Here is a 17,500-nt window from a genome sequence, read left to right as displayed (position 1 = left end):
AATGATATGACAGTCCTAACCAGCTCGACCTGTGACAGTATGCAACCGTACTTATGCCCTAAAGTCATTATCTTACTAGGGCTGTGAATCTTCACTGGCCTCACCATTCGATTTTATTACGTTTCATCTGTCAACAATTCGATTTGATTCGATTCCACGATGCATCTCGATACAGCTCAAAGTATTGCAGCTCCAAGCATCACTGACATCCTCAATTTTCTATATTATTACTGCACACTGCACACATTACTTTTTCATCAATTAATACAAGTAGTCAGATAAATATCAACTCCCTTTTTTACTTAGAAATGTCAACATAAATTTAAACATAAACGATTCAGCGATTATCTGTCAACGAATCGATTCCATTCACATGTCCGCATCGCGATGTATCGATTAAACGATTCATTTTGACACCCCCGTATGTTACTGTATGCAACCATACTCATGCCTTAAACGGCAAGTTATTGAAAGATTTCAGAGATACAAAATTACAGCTGGGCCAACGGTGGTTTGCAGCGAAGCAGAGTGGCCTCTTTCCCCTGATGATATATTGTTATTTATATGCTGTTGGGGGGGAAAAGGGCAAACAAACCCAAAGCCAAAAATCCAAACCGGTGTTTTTTCCCGGCCCAATGGGTCACATCTTGAATTTCTAAATTGCAGTTTAGCCCTTCTGCCTCGTTTGTCTGCTGGGTTTGAAAGGATATGAAAGCATTTTTCTTCCCCTGAAGCAGGTTGGAGGCATGGAGGAATGGTGGGGGCGCCACCGCGTACCGAGCCATCTGCCCATCTCTCTCTGCTGAGCCTGTGGTGGTCAGACCATCTCTCCATCTCCCTCTGCTGAGCCTGTGGTTGTCAGACCTCTCATTTGCTGTAATCTGCCTCTTTGGCCCCGACGCCAAGACAGAAGCTATTTTAGAAGCAGCAGCAGGCTTTCATCTGATTTCACAGATACCAAAGGAGAGGACGGGACAGGACGGGAGAGGGCGGGACGAGACGAGACGGGAGAGGGGCAAAACAGGACAAAATGAGTGAATGAACGGGCGTCCGGGTAGTGCAGCGGTAGATTCCTTGCCTAGCAACACGAGGGTCGCAAGTTCGAGCCCCCGTGTCGCCTCCATACAGGTCGGGCGTCCATACAGGCAAAATTGGCCATGTCTGCCGGATTAAGAGTAATGTGTCCTGGTCACTGAAATAGCGCCTCCTCTGGTCAGAGTGATGGAGAGCAAGGAGGAGAGGAAAGAGAGATGGTGGGAAGACGAGGGTGGAGGAGATCAGGTCACACTTGTGCGTTGCACGTGTGTGCGTGTGTGTGTGTGCATGTGTTTTTGGGCTCAAAATAAGTGCAGCAGATTGAACCTGTGGTTGGCGGTCCTGATTACGATCTGTCATGTGGTCAGTATCCTAATGACAGAGGTTGGCACCCATAAGTATAGCTACACCATGTGTGTGTGTGTGTGTGTGTGTGTGTGTTTGCGTGTTTGCGTGCCTGCACATGTGTGTGCGCGCAAAATATATGTATGCATGACCCCACATCCACAGGTCAAGTGTATGTTTGTGGGTGTGAGTTTATGCAGCAACATTTTTTAGATAACTGGGAAGTGTCTGGGTAGTGTGTAGAGGTGAAAGCACTCGCCTTACGACCGTGGAGACACAGGTTCAATTCCCAGCAGTGGTACTTCCTGCTTGGTCAGACGTTCCTACAGACACAATTGACCGTGTCTGTGGATGGGAAGTTGGGGGGGGGGACAGGAACTGGCGGAATAGCATGATCCTCCCATGTGCTATGTCCTGCTGGTGAAACCCCTCACTGTCAGGTGAAAAGAAGCAGCTGGCGACTGCACATGTATCGGAGGAAGCATGCATGTGCTAGTCTACAACAACTCTCCAGATAGGCAGAGGGCGGCGGAGCAACGACCGGGACAGCAGGGGGAATTGGCCAAGTACAATTGTCGATAAAATGGGAGAAAAACCCAAAGATTTTTAATTTTAAATATAATTGTGTCTGCCTCCCCAGCTGGGCGTCAGGAGAATGGGGTCCATGCAGCCGGTCGTGTGGAGGAGGCCAGCAGAGCAGGAGCCTGCGCTGCCTGAGGAAGGTGACCTACCAGCGGGAAGAGTCTGTGGCTGCCTCCCTCTGCCCCGTCATGTCTCCAGCCCAGCTGCAGCCCTGCCACACCCAGGCCTGCCCCCCCTACTGGAGCAGCGCCGCCTGGTCGCAGGTGGGTCACCGTTACAGGATCGCTCGGTGTCTCTTCTGACTTGTTTTATTTACCGGATTATTTGGGGATTTTAGGGAACACGTACTTGACAAGTTTGGATTTAGAGATGTAACGGTATGAAAATTTCACATCACGATTATCATGACCAAAATATGTAAAAAAAATTGCAGAAAATGTTCAAAGAGTACTGAGAGACTCACTGAAATCATTGTAGGCTACAATGTTTTATATTGAAAACTCAGACCCAAAAAGGATTGATACACTCACTGAAATCATTTCTCCAAGGCTGCACGTTTGCATCTGGGAGACTGTTGCCAACTTTGGTTGATGATGGACAGTATTTAGGCTACCATGTTTTTCAAAGCAGTGTAATCACGGTACCACGGGTTTTAATGATAATGAAAATTTGAAGCGGTACGGTTATCGTAAGGAATTTTATCACGCGGTTATCATTCAAACCGGTTATCGTTACATCCCTAGTTGGATTTAGGGAACACGAATCTCTCAAGACAGACTTTCTTTCGATTTGCATGAAAATCTGACAGCATGGTCGAAGAAAGTCCGGATATTAGCGCCAGTTGAGTTCCGGTGCCGGTTATTCAGGTAGTGAAACTAGCTTGCCCCCAGAGGGTTAAAAATATATACATTTATTGACATTTTTAACCGATGGATTCCCAGATTTAGGGAACACACACACACTTAATGAGTTGAATTTAGGGAACACACACACACTTAATGAGTTGAATTTAGGGAACACACACACACTTAATGAGTTGAATTTAAGGAACACACACACACTTAATGAGTTGAATTTAGGGAGCACACACACACTTAATGAGTTGAATTTAAGGAACACACACACACTTAATGAGTTGAATTTAGGGAGCACACACACACTTAATGAGTTGAATTTAGGGAACACACACACACTTAACGAGTCGGATTTGGGGAACACACTGTAATTTCTCACTTGGGTAATGCAGCCCTTCAGAACCTCATGAAAACACAAGCTCTGTTTATTTTGGTTCTGCGTTGTAACACACAGAACCAAAATAAACATGGAGGTTGGGCATTTTTTGTCTTCCCACATTTTAGGGGTTGCACGACCCTTTGCTGAGGCTCATGGACACTGTCCACGTCCACGTGACTTCAAAATGAAACGGAGTTCTCATAATCAAACATGTTTGAAATAAATGCGAAAGGCAAGAGATTAACATCCGGGACTCCTTACACATCACGCTGGTGTGCAGATCAGCATGTAGACAGACAGAGAGATACGTGCCTGGAATAGATTATGGCTACCCCCACACACACACACACACACACACACACAGTTTCACTTGCAAGCAAACTCTGAAAGCAAAAACAAACACTTTGCTGCCCTCTGCTGGGCACATGGAAAATGACAGCCCTCTGAAAAAAGAATCCATGAGAAAGGAGTATTCACACAATTGAATGAATACACAATGACAGTGCATGTACAGTATCACTTTATCAATGGAAACAAAAACATACTTCTCAATATCTTCATTAAGTGTCACTCACAATCATAATCAATATATATATAGATATATATATTGATATTGATATCCTCCCGCCTGGACTACTGCAACGTGCTCCTGGCCGGCCTACCTGCCACCGACATCCGACCGCTTCAGCTCATTCAGAATGCTGCAGCCCGTCTGATATTCAACCAACCCAAATTCTCTCACGTCACTCCCCTCTTCCAGGAGCTCCACTGGCTTCCCATCCCGGCCCGCATCAAATTCAAGACACTGGTACTGGCCTACAGGGCAGTACACCAGTCAGCTCCCCGCTACCTGCAATCGATGGTCAGGTTCCAAACCTCTCAGCGCTCCCTTCGCTCCTCCACCAGTGCAGGTCGCCTCGCCCCTCCTTCGCTACGGGGGCTCAAAAGTCGCTCATCCCGATCTCGACTCTTCTCGTCCCTGGCACCTCAATGGTGGAACGAGCTTCCACCTTCGGTCAGGACAGCTGAATCACTGCCGATCTTTCGGAAAAGACTAAAGACACACCTTTTCAGGCTCCATCTGGGCCCTTCTTGATCTAACTTCGTTCTCTCTCTTTCAAAAAAAACAAAAAAAAAAACAACTAACCAACCTTGTACCACTAACCTAAACTTGTACCACTGTTCCTTCAGAAGTTGTAGTTGTCATAGACTGTGCTCCATAGTTGATTGCTCTATTGCTGACAAAAAATGTGTTATTGTAAGTCGCTTTGGATAAAAGCGTCTGCCAAATGATGTAATGTAATGTAATGTAATGTAATATTGATTGATATACATCATATATATATATATATATATATATTGATATATATCAACTCATAATCGATATATATATATATATATATATATATATATATACCGGTATATATAATCTGTTAGCTCTGTCACATCTGCCCAAACATTCAACAACAATCAATTCAGCACTAAGGTCTTGACATTAATTAATTTAAACTATAAGATTTTGCCATCCACACATATATGAACTGCTACTGTTTGATCTGGGATCAGCCTTTCTCTCTTAGCTGTTTGTCATATTTTAATCCATCTTGAATTAATTACTAGGACAATGATATGGAAGTGTCTGGCCTCACAACATTATTCACAGTATGTATTTGTCTTATAAAAAATAAAAAAAAGATTGAAATGAAAGCGTATCAGACAGATTTTTTCAATTAACTCATTGAGTGCCATGGACGTCCTTCGACATCCAATTAAATAGTGACGTAGAGTGCCACGGACGTCCTTCGACGTCCAATGCGTTTTTTGACGGTGGGACGTCGATCAAAGCCTTCCGCAGCTCCTGTACAACTATAGTAGCTATTGGAGGTCTATAACCTATTTTACAGAACCCTTAGGTGGCGACAGTGCTCTCCAGATTACAGAAATGTCAGGAATACACAGCCTGAAATAGCCTTGATGAAAGAGAACCCGCTCATGCTGCAGTCCAGAGCCATGTAGATTGTTCTGGCTGCAACTGACGGTGCGTGCGAACACAGTCAATCCGCGCACACAACTGAGTCCTTCTGCCTCTGTCTGTCTGTCAGCATAGTTTCTCCACATGATTAGCCGCTAGAAAAGCAGCAGCGCGACACTGAAAAGCCAAACCTTTCACTGCAGTCCGCGTGTGGCTTCTCCATGTTGCGCTGCCTGGGAGGTGGCGCTTCCCAGGCTTCCTAGACGCTTGGTGCGAGGCTGTGTGTTACTAGTGTGGGGAGGAGTTTTCAGCTGAGGGAGGGGGGGTGGGGCACGCAGGGCAGGACACAACTACACCACATCACTACATCAGAAAATATTACCGTATCTAGAGTCAGTGAATGTGCTTGAAATGCTGCATTTCACAAAAGGCTGAATATCTCAGCTTATAATTTGAAATGCCTGAAAACGCTGAAAACAACCTATCTTCTCCGGCTCATAACTAAAGAACGGAAAATGGTATCAATAAACTTTTTTTTGCTGATGATACAATAGAGTCTCCTTGTTCTTTTTGCGTGTTCGGTGTTTACATAGTAATATCACACAATATTCTGTGGGCCTCGAGAAATCACTGAAAACGCTCTGAAAACTCTGGCACTGGGAGCGTCCGTTCTCCAAAAGTGGCTGGCACTCAATGAGTTAAATAGATTTTTTGTGACTATTAACATATTTTGGGGTTTATTTAGTTGTTTGGCCAGTCTCTCTATAACCACAGTGCTTTACACAGATCACGCAGTTCTAAAACAACAGAGCAGTGCTTTTCTTCTCGGTTGGCTCTACACAGTTTTAGTGGCCTGGCAGCAGATCTGATGCAGATCAAACAGCACTGTCCTGGCACTCGCCTGTCATCGGTTAGGACAATGGTGTTTGCAGGCTGTGAGGTCAATAGGCAGTCAGGCAGCGACCAGGCCTCATCTCTCCACAAAGATCACTCGGACCGTCCAATCACCAGAGGAGAACTGGGAGGTACGTGCGTGCGTGCGTGCGTACCAGTGTGCCTGGTCGTGCATGTAAATCGAGAGCCAAAGCCACGCCCTCTTCCGCCTTCAGCATATGAACCACATTTTGTTGAACACTGTACAAACACTTTTTGTGTACTGGCTTGTTTTTTCTTATCTCTTAAACTTTCTTTTGTTTTTCTATGCCTCCTTGACGGCATTTTTGTTTTAACTTGTTTGCATTACTTTGTTGTGTTTTTGTTTTGTTTTTTGATTTTTGATTTTCTCATTTTTATTGTTGCTATCATACATTGTGTTCATTTCCTTTTTTTTCTTCACCGGCACAATCTTGTTTATGGTTGCATGTTGTATTATTTCTTGTTCTTTGTGCAAATGAACAACTAACTAACTAGCCAATGGATATTTAGAATCAAACTTTTATTTGTTTATTTTTGGCCTGAGTGAAATGTTCTATGGTATCTACTGATTCTAAATATAGCTGAATCGTTTGGTTTGACCAATTACATCTATTTTTACAAGCATTTTACAAAATGTCTATGGAAAAAAGAATGGCGGATGAAATTGCTTGGTTCGTATGCTGAACTCGGAAGAGGGCGGGACTTTGGCCCTCTCTCGCTGTGCACAGCTGCGTATGTGTCTTTCGCCTAATAAATGAACGCCACGCGGTCGCATAAAGCTGCGGTCACCGGTCCCAGCGGAGCGTACCACACTCTCTGTTGTCCATTTCTCGCCGGTTCAAGCAGAGTTTACACACGGGCACTTTCTGCCGCGGACGCTGTGATGGGGTCGGGGTCGAACCCATCTCCTCCTGATTGGTTGATTGTATTTGATGTTAGGATATAATGGGCTATCATGGACGCAGTGGCCTGCTGTTTTCTTGTCCGCCATGTGGTGAATTACAAACACAAGCCAAGGATTTAACTGTATTTCATTTCGCCTTATGTTGCAATGCACTGGAAGCTCAAGGTCAGAGCAATGGTGGGGGGGGGGGGGGGGGAGGGGGGCGACATGCACCTATCAGTGGTTCTCAAAATGTGGTCCCGGGACCCCCAGGGGTCCTTGATGGGGCTCCAGGGGGTCCCCAGCAAAAAGGGTGATCATTTACTTTGACTATACTTCCATCCATAAGTAACACAATGACAGACTGTATAACTATTCTGGTCATGGGTTTCAAACACTTTCCGTAATAAAACATCTAAAAGCAAACATCTTATTAGAAGGTTGGACCCTGGGACAAAATCGTATCAAATGGGGGTCTGTGGTTTAATTTGTGTCAGTTTAGGGGTCTTTGATGTGCGAAAGTTTGAGAACCAGTGAACTCGGCTTGTGGTGCTCGAAGCACAAAGAAAGTTCCTACATGAAACTGCTGACAACAAGGTCTGTGGATTATCTTGAGTAACCAGGGCAAAGAGACATTGCTGTGGAGTTGTTCAAACCTATTTTTTCTGCACTTTGAGCACCACAAGCCGACTGCCATCCAGTTCCATTGTATTGTGTAGAAAAGGCAGAAATCTCCACGGCCGATATCTCCAAAACTCAGCAACTCACACCAAAAACAATCTAGAGGGGAAATATGTGTTTTGGATTTTAGGGTGAGCTGTCCCTTTAATTAAGACTTCTCCCTCCTCCCCCTCTGTGTCGGGCTCTCTGCAGTGCTCCAAGACGTGCGGCCGCGGGCTGAGGAAGCGCAGCGTGTTCTGCCGCAGCAGCGACCCCGGGGCCAAGGCGCCCGCGGTGATGCCCGACAGCATGTGCAAGCAGCACCACAGACCCAAAGCCCAGGAGACCTGCGTGCTGCGCCGCTGCCCCAAGAACGAGAGGCTGCAGTGGGTTGCCACCCCCTGGGGAGAGGTACGAAGGAAGATACGTGAAACTGAACATGTTTTTTTTTCTTCGTCTTCATCTTCTTCTTCCTCATCTTCTTCAAATAAGTAATTTCGCTAAATGAACAAAGTCCATCCTAGAACACAGGAACACTCTTAAAAAATGGTGATAGGGGTTTGGTGTCAGTAGCTACACACACACACACACACACACACACACACACACACACACACACACACACACACACACACACACAGAGTTTATTTTCTAAAATCAGACCTCCTGCCTTCCACAGTGCTCCAGGTCTTGCGGTGCAGGCATCCAGAAGAGAGAGCTCCGCTGTGGGGAACGAGGCTCACAGGGAGGGTACGTACCTGGAGCTCCACACCCAAACATCCTTCACACTGTAAAAGCAGAAACAGTTAAAGTAAGATGACACTGTAGTATTGCCTCTACCACACTGTGTGGAGTGCAGAGGCTGACATTTAGCCAACTTTGAAATTGTGTCAACTTTGAAATATTCATCTTGATTTTTTTAATCAACCATTGTAACGTTCTGCTTATGCTGGCTAAAAATGGCATTATCTCCAAAGACTCAGTTCTTCGGGAGGGCTGGGGGGTCTAAAAGAATTACAGCTTTATTTTCAGATCAATACCCATATACCTCTGAATCATACACACAAATCTTGAATGGACTCATCACATAAAACCACAGAAACGTTTGATTCAAGTAAAAAAAAGATACATATACACATTTGGAGTCAGGATGTTTTCGTGATAGTAGCAATTTAAATTCAATGTTTTCAAAATTGGCATCAGAATGGGCGTCCGGGCTAGCCTGACATTCAGACTGAACCGTCAACCCGTAAACTCATTTCCTCTTCTAGTCTGAGATTGCTAGTCACGTCATAGTATTTCTATGAGGGGGCGGGCTTCGGTCTTCCCTAACCAATCACTAGAGACCAAGGTGTCCACGGCAACCGACGGCTGCGCTGCACTAGTAGTAGTCATGCATAACAGACACAGCAGGCTATCTCTACTTTGGCTACAAAATTTGGCAGTTGTAAAACAATTAATATCAACGAGCAACGGATTGTCAAAACGAATTTGACCATTGATGAAAAACGTGACTTGGACATAACAAGCAAGCTATGAATCGATCTGTCAACATCCCTCTAGCTATCAACAGCTCCGCTAGGCCAGACTAGCGTGATCCTCCCACGCGCTACGCCCTGCCGGTGAGACTCTTCTTCACTATCATGTGTAAAGAAGCTGCTGGCACATGTATCGGAGGAGCATTGTGCTATTCTACACCTCTACATCTCTCCCCAGTTCTGCAGGAATAACCATTTTCTGCCCCCTTCTCCCATCCTAGGTATGTGGAGTTCCCCGTACGGAGGTGCAGGAACGTGGCCAAGTCCTCTGTGGATCTCCAGCAGGCCTGCAGCCGAGGTGCGTGCCCAGAGCGCCCCCGGGTGGTCCCTGGCAGGACTACCTCCAGCGCTGTGGTCCTGGGCTGGTACTCGTCTCCCTGGCAACAGGTAGGCTCCTCCTGCTCCAACGCTGTGGTCCCAAAAGCTGTCCGCACAGCGGGACGTTAGGCTGTGTGCACACCCTGGCTGAAAGCCTCCCAAATGTGGAATTTTCCCCTCACGTCTTACAGACCTCTTGTTTTCTATCAGTGTAAATAAGGTTTCCCTGAATCTTCTTCTAGCCATGAAGATTCATTGACAGCTTGACAGCATGATATTATTGGTTGACATTGGGTAGTACTTGGCTACATGATGATGTAAACACACTTTTAACTCTTGTTTTCTTCTTCTTCTCCTTCTTTCATTTTTTTTAATTTTATTCTTACGTGATACATGTTTTTTTTGTGTGTGCTCTATTTCATTGTTTGTATGTCATGTATGTTGTTTAGGGATGCACGATATATCGGCAATCATATCGGTATCGGCCAGTATCAGCCGATTTTTTAACATATCGGTCATATCGGTATCGGTCAGATGTTGCAATGTTAATATCGGTTATCATTATCAGCCAAATTCTTCACATTGATATGAAATAATGCAGTAAATCTATGATTTATGGGCTTTTCCAAAGGCTTTGCAAATAAAGAAATGCATAACTTTTTCAAATTCAGTGTTAACATGTGTTTTTCAGTATGTACAAAATGTGATGATCATAAAAATGTGGTTTTATACAGATCATATCGACATCGGTAAATATCGGTTATCGGCCATAACAGCAATGTTAATATTGGTTATCGGCATCGGCCAAAATTTTCATATCGGTGCATCCCTAATGTTGTTGTCTTGGACCCCAGGAAAACTAGCTGTCGTCTAGGCGTCAGCTAATGGGGATCCTGTTAATGAACAAATAAATATACTGTAGGTTTAGTTATGAATAAAGAAAAAATATGGTTGAATTTTGACGTATAAAGGTAAAATAAATTGGATTTTTGTGAAACTTTTTGGCATATATTGTTAAATTGGTGCACTCTATGACTAGGGATGTGATCTAAAAAAAGTAATTTTTCATGTCAGCTTGACTTTAAAAACTTTGCACATACACAGTAGATTACCCCTGCTCTCGTCATCAGCCTATCAGAACACTTTTCTCGTTGAAGCAACAGAAACAGTATGTTTGATTTGTCATTAAGATAAACCACTGCTGGTATCAATACTGTTGCAAATGAGTATTGTATCCATTTCAAATTTTTTGTTATGTAACCTTAAAGTCGAACTGAACCCGATCGTCACGTGCATATGAGTCCGTTTCAGACTGAAAACATAGTTTGTCTAAGATGACAGGTTGAGAGGCGGGTCATAGTATCATGTCGATGATTTTATTTGACAATTCTGGGGACTGGTTTGGGTTTGAGGCGTGTTCCGCCTCCAAATCGAGTGGGATTCAGTGTGTTGTGGCGCTCCCCTCGGGAAGAGCCTTTTGACAAGAGGAGTGGAGCTCAGCGAGCCGCAGCCTTCGTGTTGCCGAGCGGAGAGTGCAGCACGTCGGCCTGGAATCTCCGAAGTGTGACCCCTGATAACCAAGCTCTCGGATGCGCGGGCCATTATCGCTGCTGTAAATACGATATCCCTGGAATGCGCATTTTAACGAGCCAGTTACATTTCTTTGCATTCTTAGAGATTATAGTTTTTGTTTTTTGTTCATGTTTCTAACAATTGGCCAAGTTAGTAGTTAGTTTATGGGATAGGAATTCTGCCAGATGACAGGCACTAGGCGCCATTTTCTACTTCATTTGGAAGAGAAAATTATCCTGAAATGAAGATTTGATTGACAGCTGCATGTCATGATATGATTGGTTGAAATGGGGTAGAAATTTGATAGTACTAGGTGACGTCAGCAAACTGTACATTGCTGTTATCAATGAAATCTTGAAAAATGAACTTTTGATGTGAAAAAGTGTGAAAAACGAAAGAAATTAGATTGTTGTGATTTTTTTGGCATACATTATTAAATAGGTGCACTGCATACCCAGGTATTTTAACTAAAATAAAATAAGTCCTTTTTGGGTTCAGCTCGACTTTAAGTGTAAATAGCAGAAACCTTCAGAGAGTTGCTTATTTTCAATCTGGAACACATGGATAGGTGGTACACAACCACATCCCGAGGCGTGCAAACTGTATTGTAACTTGTATCAAAGCCAGAATTCGTTATAATTGCCATGACAACAAGTCTGAAGTGGAGGACGATACAAGACAACAACAGAGTGAAATTGAATCAGCGAAATTGTTTCATATTTCGGGAGACGCCTCAATTCAGTCAAAACTTGAAGACACACAATCTGTAACTGAAATGTGTTCAAAACGACGGATGTGATGTTTTTTTGTTCGTTAGGTTAGGATAGGGTAGGTTAGGCTGTAGATTAGCTAGATTGATGGTTGTTGGGTAGTTAGGGTTAAGGTCTTCCCTCTCTTCTCTTGCTATGCTTGTTTTTTTACAAGCTTTACAGTATATACATTGTTCAATTCTGCTTATTGATTGTGCTTAGCTAAACTTAGCTAGACACTGTAACTCTCTGTAAAGTCCTCTGAGACATGCTTGTGAATTAGGGCTTTACAACTAAACTTGAGTTTGGATGCCCATGGTCTGAAGGTAGTAGATTACTGGAATGAGAAGAAAAGGAGTCGTTTGCTCCTGCTAATGTGTTCATCACACACACTGGCAATCTACTGGAATAATCCACTGGAAAGGACTGTCTCTCACCTGGCCTTCCCTCACTTTATTGATTTGTGTTTACTTGGCCCTTATCTCTGGGAGGCCTTGGTATAAGCAAGGCAGCACAATGTCCACACCATCACCCTGAGTAATACAAGGTATTTTGGACATGCATGTCCCCTGTGCTACAACATGTCCACACCATCACCCTGAGTAATACAAGGCATTGTGGACATGAATGTCCCCTGTGCTACAACATGTCCACACCATCAACCTGAGTAATACAAGGCATTTTGGACATGGATGTCCCCTGTGCTACAATATGTCCACACCCTCACCCTGAGTAATACAAGGCATTTTGGACATGAATGTCCCCTGTGCTACAATATGTCCCCACCATCACCCTGAGTAATACAAGGCATTTTGGACATGAATGTCCCCTGTGCTACAATATGTCCACACCATCACCCTGAGTAATACAAGGCTTTGTTGACATGAATGTCCCCTGTGCTACAATATGTCCACACCATCACCCTGAGTAATACAAGGCATTTTGGACATGAATGTCCCCTGTGCTACAATATGTCCACACCATCACTCTGAGTAATACTAGGCATTTTGGACATGAATGTCCCCTGTGCTACAATATGTCCACACCATCACCCTGAGTAATACAAGGCATTTTGGACATGAATGTTCCCTGTGCTACAATATGTCCACACCATCACCCTGAGTAATACAAGGCATTTTGGACATGAATGTCCCCTGTGCTACAATATGTCCACACCATCACCCTGAGTAATAAAAGGCATTTTGGACATGAATGTCCCCTGTGCTACAATATGTCCACACCATCACTCTGAGTAATACTAGGCATCTTTGACATGAATGTCCCCTGTGCTACAATATGTCCACACCATCACTCTGAGTAATACAAGGCTTTGTTGACATGAATGTCCCCTGTGATACAATATGTCCACACCATCACCCTGAGTAATACAAGGCATTGTGGTCATGAATGTCCCCTGTGCTACAATATGTCCACACCATCACTCTGAGTAATACTAGGCATTTTTGACATGAATGTCCCCTGTGCTACAATATACTATATATGTCCACACCATCACTCTGAGTAATAAAAGGCATTGTGGACATGAATGTCTCCTGTCCTACAATATACTATATATGCTGACATGATTGTCTCCTGTGCTACAATATACGTTATGTTGAGAGTCTCTGAACAAACTGTTCAAGTTGTTGGCGTACATAACCCACACCGGCTGTGGGTGGTGGAAGTGGAACCGGGTATTGGTTGCCTCTGTTCTGGCACATTTCGGTACTGTATACAGTGCCTGTTGAGGCAGGTGGTGTGTACGCTCTATATCATCTATTATGCAAGAAGTCTTAAGGGCAACCTCTTATAGCGCGGCGTCTTTTGTCTCCTTGATGTAAGGCTTGTGATCGCTGCATGTTTCCACAAGAGGAGCTGTCTCCAGACAGCTCGCTGCAGGGCGAGGATGCTGCAGCATGGGATGTGTGTTTTCTTCTTCCTCTGCTCTTAGTTTCCTCCAGCCCTCCCCTTCCCTCTATGGTTCCTTTATGATGCTTTCTCTCTCTTCCTGTCTCAACTCCCCTCTCCCCCTGCTCACTTCTCTCTCTCTCTCTCTCTCTCCCTCTCTCTCTGGTGCCGGACGCCCTTGTTTTTGTTTCTCTCTCCTAGTAAGGAGGCACTGATGCTTCAAGTTCTATCATGTATCAAGCATTATGACTTTGCGGGTTCATTCTTATTACTTTATTACTTTTTCTACTTCTTATGAGGTAATGACTTATGCTTATGTTATCTCATAGGGTGTGTGCATTATCCTATTGCATCCTCTCTCTGAGTGTGAAGTTATCAGTGTCTCAGTGGGACATTGTGTTGCATTGGTTTTTGAGTTTGTGATTTATTTCTTCTCATAAGGTCTACGTATGTCTATCTTCATCTAACAGGGCTTGTGCAATATCACTAGGGCAGGTGTAATATCACTAGGGCAGGTGTAATATCACTAGGGCAGGTGTAATATCACTAGGGCAGGTGTAATATCAAGAGGGCTTGTGCAATATTCATACCTTATATTATCCCCTCAGCTTGCAGTGTATCTACCACTATGACTGTACTCAGTGTAACCGTTTGCTTTTGTTGTATTTTAGATCACATATCTGGTCATAGAGTGCGCCTATTTAACAATGTATGCTAAACAAATTCACAAAAATCCAATTCCTTTGAATTTTTACATCAAAATTCAACCATGTTTTGTGCTTACGTCAGCATGTACTTACCACCCAGTTTCAACCAATAATATCATGACATCCAGCAGCTGTCAATCAATCCAATCTCCAACTGTCATTCTCCGGCAACTGTGCGGTGCGGTGCGGTGCTGACCCAGAGAGCTAACGTTAACTAGCTGACGTTTCTGTGGGGGGCAAAGGCTCAAACATGGAGGCTAACGTTAGCGAGGCTAGCATCCAACTCATCGCCTTCAGACTCCGTGTTTGTTTTGGTTTGTTCTGACGCACTTTGCGACGGTCCAATCAAACTCCCCAAACGTTACGTCCCGCCTCTCTAGCGGCTGTTGTCCTATCAAATTCCTCCCAGTCTCTGGTCCCGGCTACACTCAACGTTTCACTTGGAAATACATCACGATGATGAAGTTACTACTCTGGAAATGCCATCTCAGCTCGACTTTAACCACTCCTCCCTGTCCCTGTCTCAGTGCTCGGTGTCGTGCGGCGGAGGGGTCCAGACTCGGTCGTGCCAGTGTCTCCGGCAGGGCCGCCCAGCAGCTGGCTGCCTGCCCCACCAGAGGCCCCTCACCTCCCGGGCCTGCAACACGCACTTCTGCCCCGCTCCAGCCCCCCCGCTGCAACGCTCAGGCCCCATGCCAGGCCCGCTCCAACGCTCAGGCCCCATGCCAGGCCCGCTCCAACGCTCAGGCCCCATGCCAGGCCCCATGCCAGGCCCCATGCCAGGCCCGCTCCCCGCTGCTGGAACAACACAGAGAGGTAAGTTCCTCAGAGAGGGGGAAAAGTCACCATTCATTAAGTGGGCGAATTAGCATTTCCAAACCAGCTGTGCATCTTCCCAGAGGGAGAATTCTCATGTCCAAGCTGGTGCAGCAAAGCACCGAGTGAGATCACACACATTCTATTTGGTGTGAGGACATCAGGGTAAGATGAACCACATATTATATTTTGTGCTGCTAGAGCAAAAATAAATGGGTACTTATTATTACTTACTTTCAGACAATAATCGCTATGTAAATTCAAGGTTGTTGGGAATCCTTGGGAATTTAAAAAAAAAAACTGTAAATGCCATTTTCTCAGTTTGAGAAGCATAACACAATAAAATGGTCTGTTGCCTCTGCTTACCCTAGTTTTTGGCAGATTCCACCTAGAAATGCTACTGATTGATTGATTCTGAAATTACAGAAATGCTGTTATTATGTAAAACGAAATTTAGCCATTTTAACACACCATAGTACACGAGTACTATTTCTTTCACTGCACTACATGACCAACATGGGAAGATCAGCATGGTGTGGAAAGGTAGAAGAAAACTGTTAGTTCACAGCTAGAATCCACTTTTTCTCAGCTGGGAATTTTCCACGCAACACCTCAAGCACCACTGATGGGATTGTGACCATCACGTCTCACTTGACATTTTCAACAGTGCACTGATTAGTCTGCAATTACAGCCCCAAACAAGGTGACCTCTTTGTTTCTGATTGGCCCAGAGGGGGGCGCTGCTGCATTGTTTTGCGTCTGACGTCACGTTTGCCTCGCGTATAATCGATCGATTCTAAAAACACGCCGTGTCCTCTGTGTCCTTTCCAGATGAGCAGTGTGTGGACCATTTCAGCTGGTGCCACCTGGTGCCCCAGCACGGCGTCTGCAACCACAAGTTCTACGGTCAGCAGTGCTGCAGGTCCTGCTCCGGCAAGAAGCCCTAGAGCTCCGGCAAGAAGTTCTGAGTCTCCGGGCCACGGCCTCCCCACGGAACTGCCCGTGCACCTCCGCGGAGGCCACCATTGCTCTGAACACACACTGCTGTGTCTTAACGCTGCGTTTCCTTCCTGGAGTACTTTGTGCATTTTCGCAAAAGGAAATTGAAGAGAGAGACGCTCGCCGTTGGTTCCCCGCATGAAACAAGGCGACGTGGGCGCCCGCACTCAAACTGTCAAAGTGGCGTCATCGATCACATCGGAACTGGAAAGAGTACTCGGTGTAAATATAAATTTGCCATTTTCGTTGACTGTTTTCCTTTCGACAAGCCATCAAGAGAAGAGGACAAGGACAATAGATTCTCCCTTTTTTTTTAGCTTGCTTAAACAGTATGTTGTATATTTAAAGGTGACTGGTTTCAAAAGCCTTTATTTAAGTTATTATGGTTCCTAATATATGATTTTACATTTTGTCAGGTGTACAGTGGATCTGTGACATGTTTTTTCCATGTTTGGATGTACCATCTGTGACATGTTTATTTCCATGTTTGGATGTACTATCTGTGACATGTTTATTTCCATGTTTGGATGTACTATCTGTGACATGTTTATTTCCATGTTTGGATGTACTATCTGTGACATGTTTATTTCCATGTTTGGATGTACCATCTGTGACATGTTTATTTCCATGTTTGGATGTACCATCTGTTACATGTTTATTTCCATGTTTGGATGTACCATCTGTGACATGTTTATTTCCATGTTTGGATGTACCATCTGTGACATGTTATTTCCATGTTTGGATGTACCATCTGTGACATGTTTATTTCCATGTTTGGATGTAATATCTGTGACATGTTATTTCCATGTTTGGATGTACCATCTGTGACATGTTTATTTCCATGTTTGGATGTAATATCTGTGACATGTTATTTCCATGTTTGGATGTACCATCTGTGACATGTTATTTCCATGTTTGGATGTACCATCTGTGACATGTTATTTCCATGTTTGGATGTACCATCTGTGACATGTTTATTTCCATGTTTGGATGTACTATCTGTGTCATGTTATTTCCATGTTTGGATGTACCATCTGTGACATGTTTATTTCCATCTTTGGATGTACCATCTGTGACATGTTTATTTCCATGTTTGGATGTACCATCTGTGACATGTTTATTTCCATGTTTGGATGTACTATCTGTGACATGTTTATTTCCATGTTTGGATGTACCATCTGTGACATGTTTATTTCCATGTTTGGATGTACCATCTGTGACATGTTTATTTCCATGTTTGGATGTACCATCTGTGACATGTTTATTTC

The 17,500-nt window shown here is 44.3% G+C and overlaps 1 protein-coding gene across 1 annotated transcript in view; it reads left to right on the top strand.

Moving 5' to 3' along the window:
- The window catches only part of adamts18 (ADAM metallopeptidase with thrombospondin type 1 motif, 18), a gene marked incomplete at its 5' end in the record, with an annotated part of 110,288 nt that extends 93,630 nt beyond the window's left edge, over positions 1-16,658 (top strand). Inside the window, 6 exons of the mRNA XM_083653117.1 lie at positions 2,021-2,225; positions 7,839-8,036; positions 8,305-8,375; positions 9,385-9,550; positions 14,945-15,146; positions 16,065-16,658. Of these exons, the coding sequence (XP_083509243.1) occupies positions 2,021-2,225; positions 7,839-8,036; positions 8,305-8,375; positions 9,385-9,550; positions 14,945-15,146; positions 16,065-16,180 (958 nt within the window). The 3' untranslated portion in view covers positions 16,181-16,658. The remainder of the gene's footprint in view (positions 1-2,020; positions 2,226-7,838; positions 8,037-8,304; positions 8,376-9,384; positions 9,551-14,944; positions 15,147-16,064) is intronic.
- Between the last annotated feature and the right edge of the window lie 842 nt (positions 16,659-17,500).

Source organism: Poromitra crassiceps (assembly GCF_964638095.1).
Source record: "Poromitra crassiceps genome assembly, chromosome: 16".
Taxonomy (NCBI): Eukaryota; Metazoa; Chordata; class Actinopteri; order Beryciformes; family Melamphaidae; genus Poromitra; species Poromitra crassiceps.
Note: the sequence above shows the minus strand (reverse complement) of the source record. Positions and strands in the feature narration are given on the sequence as shown.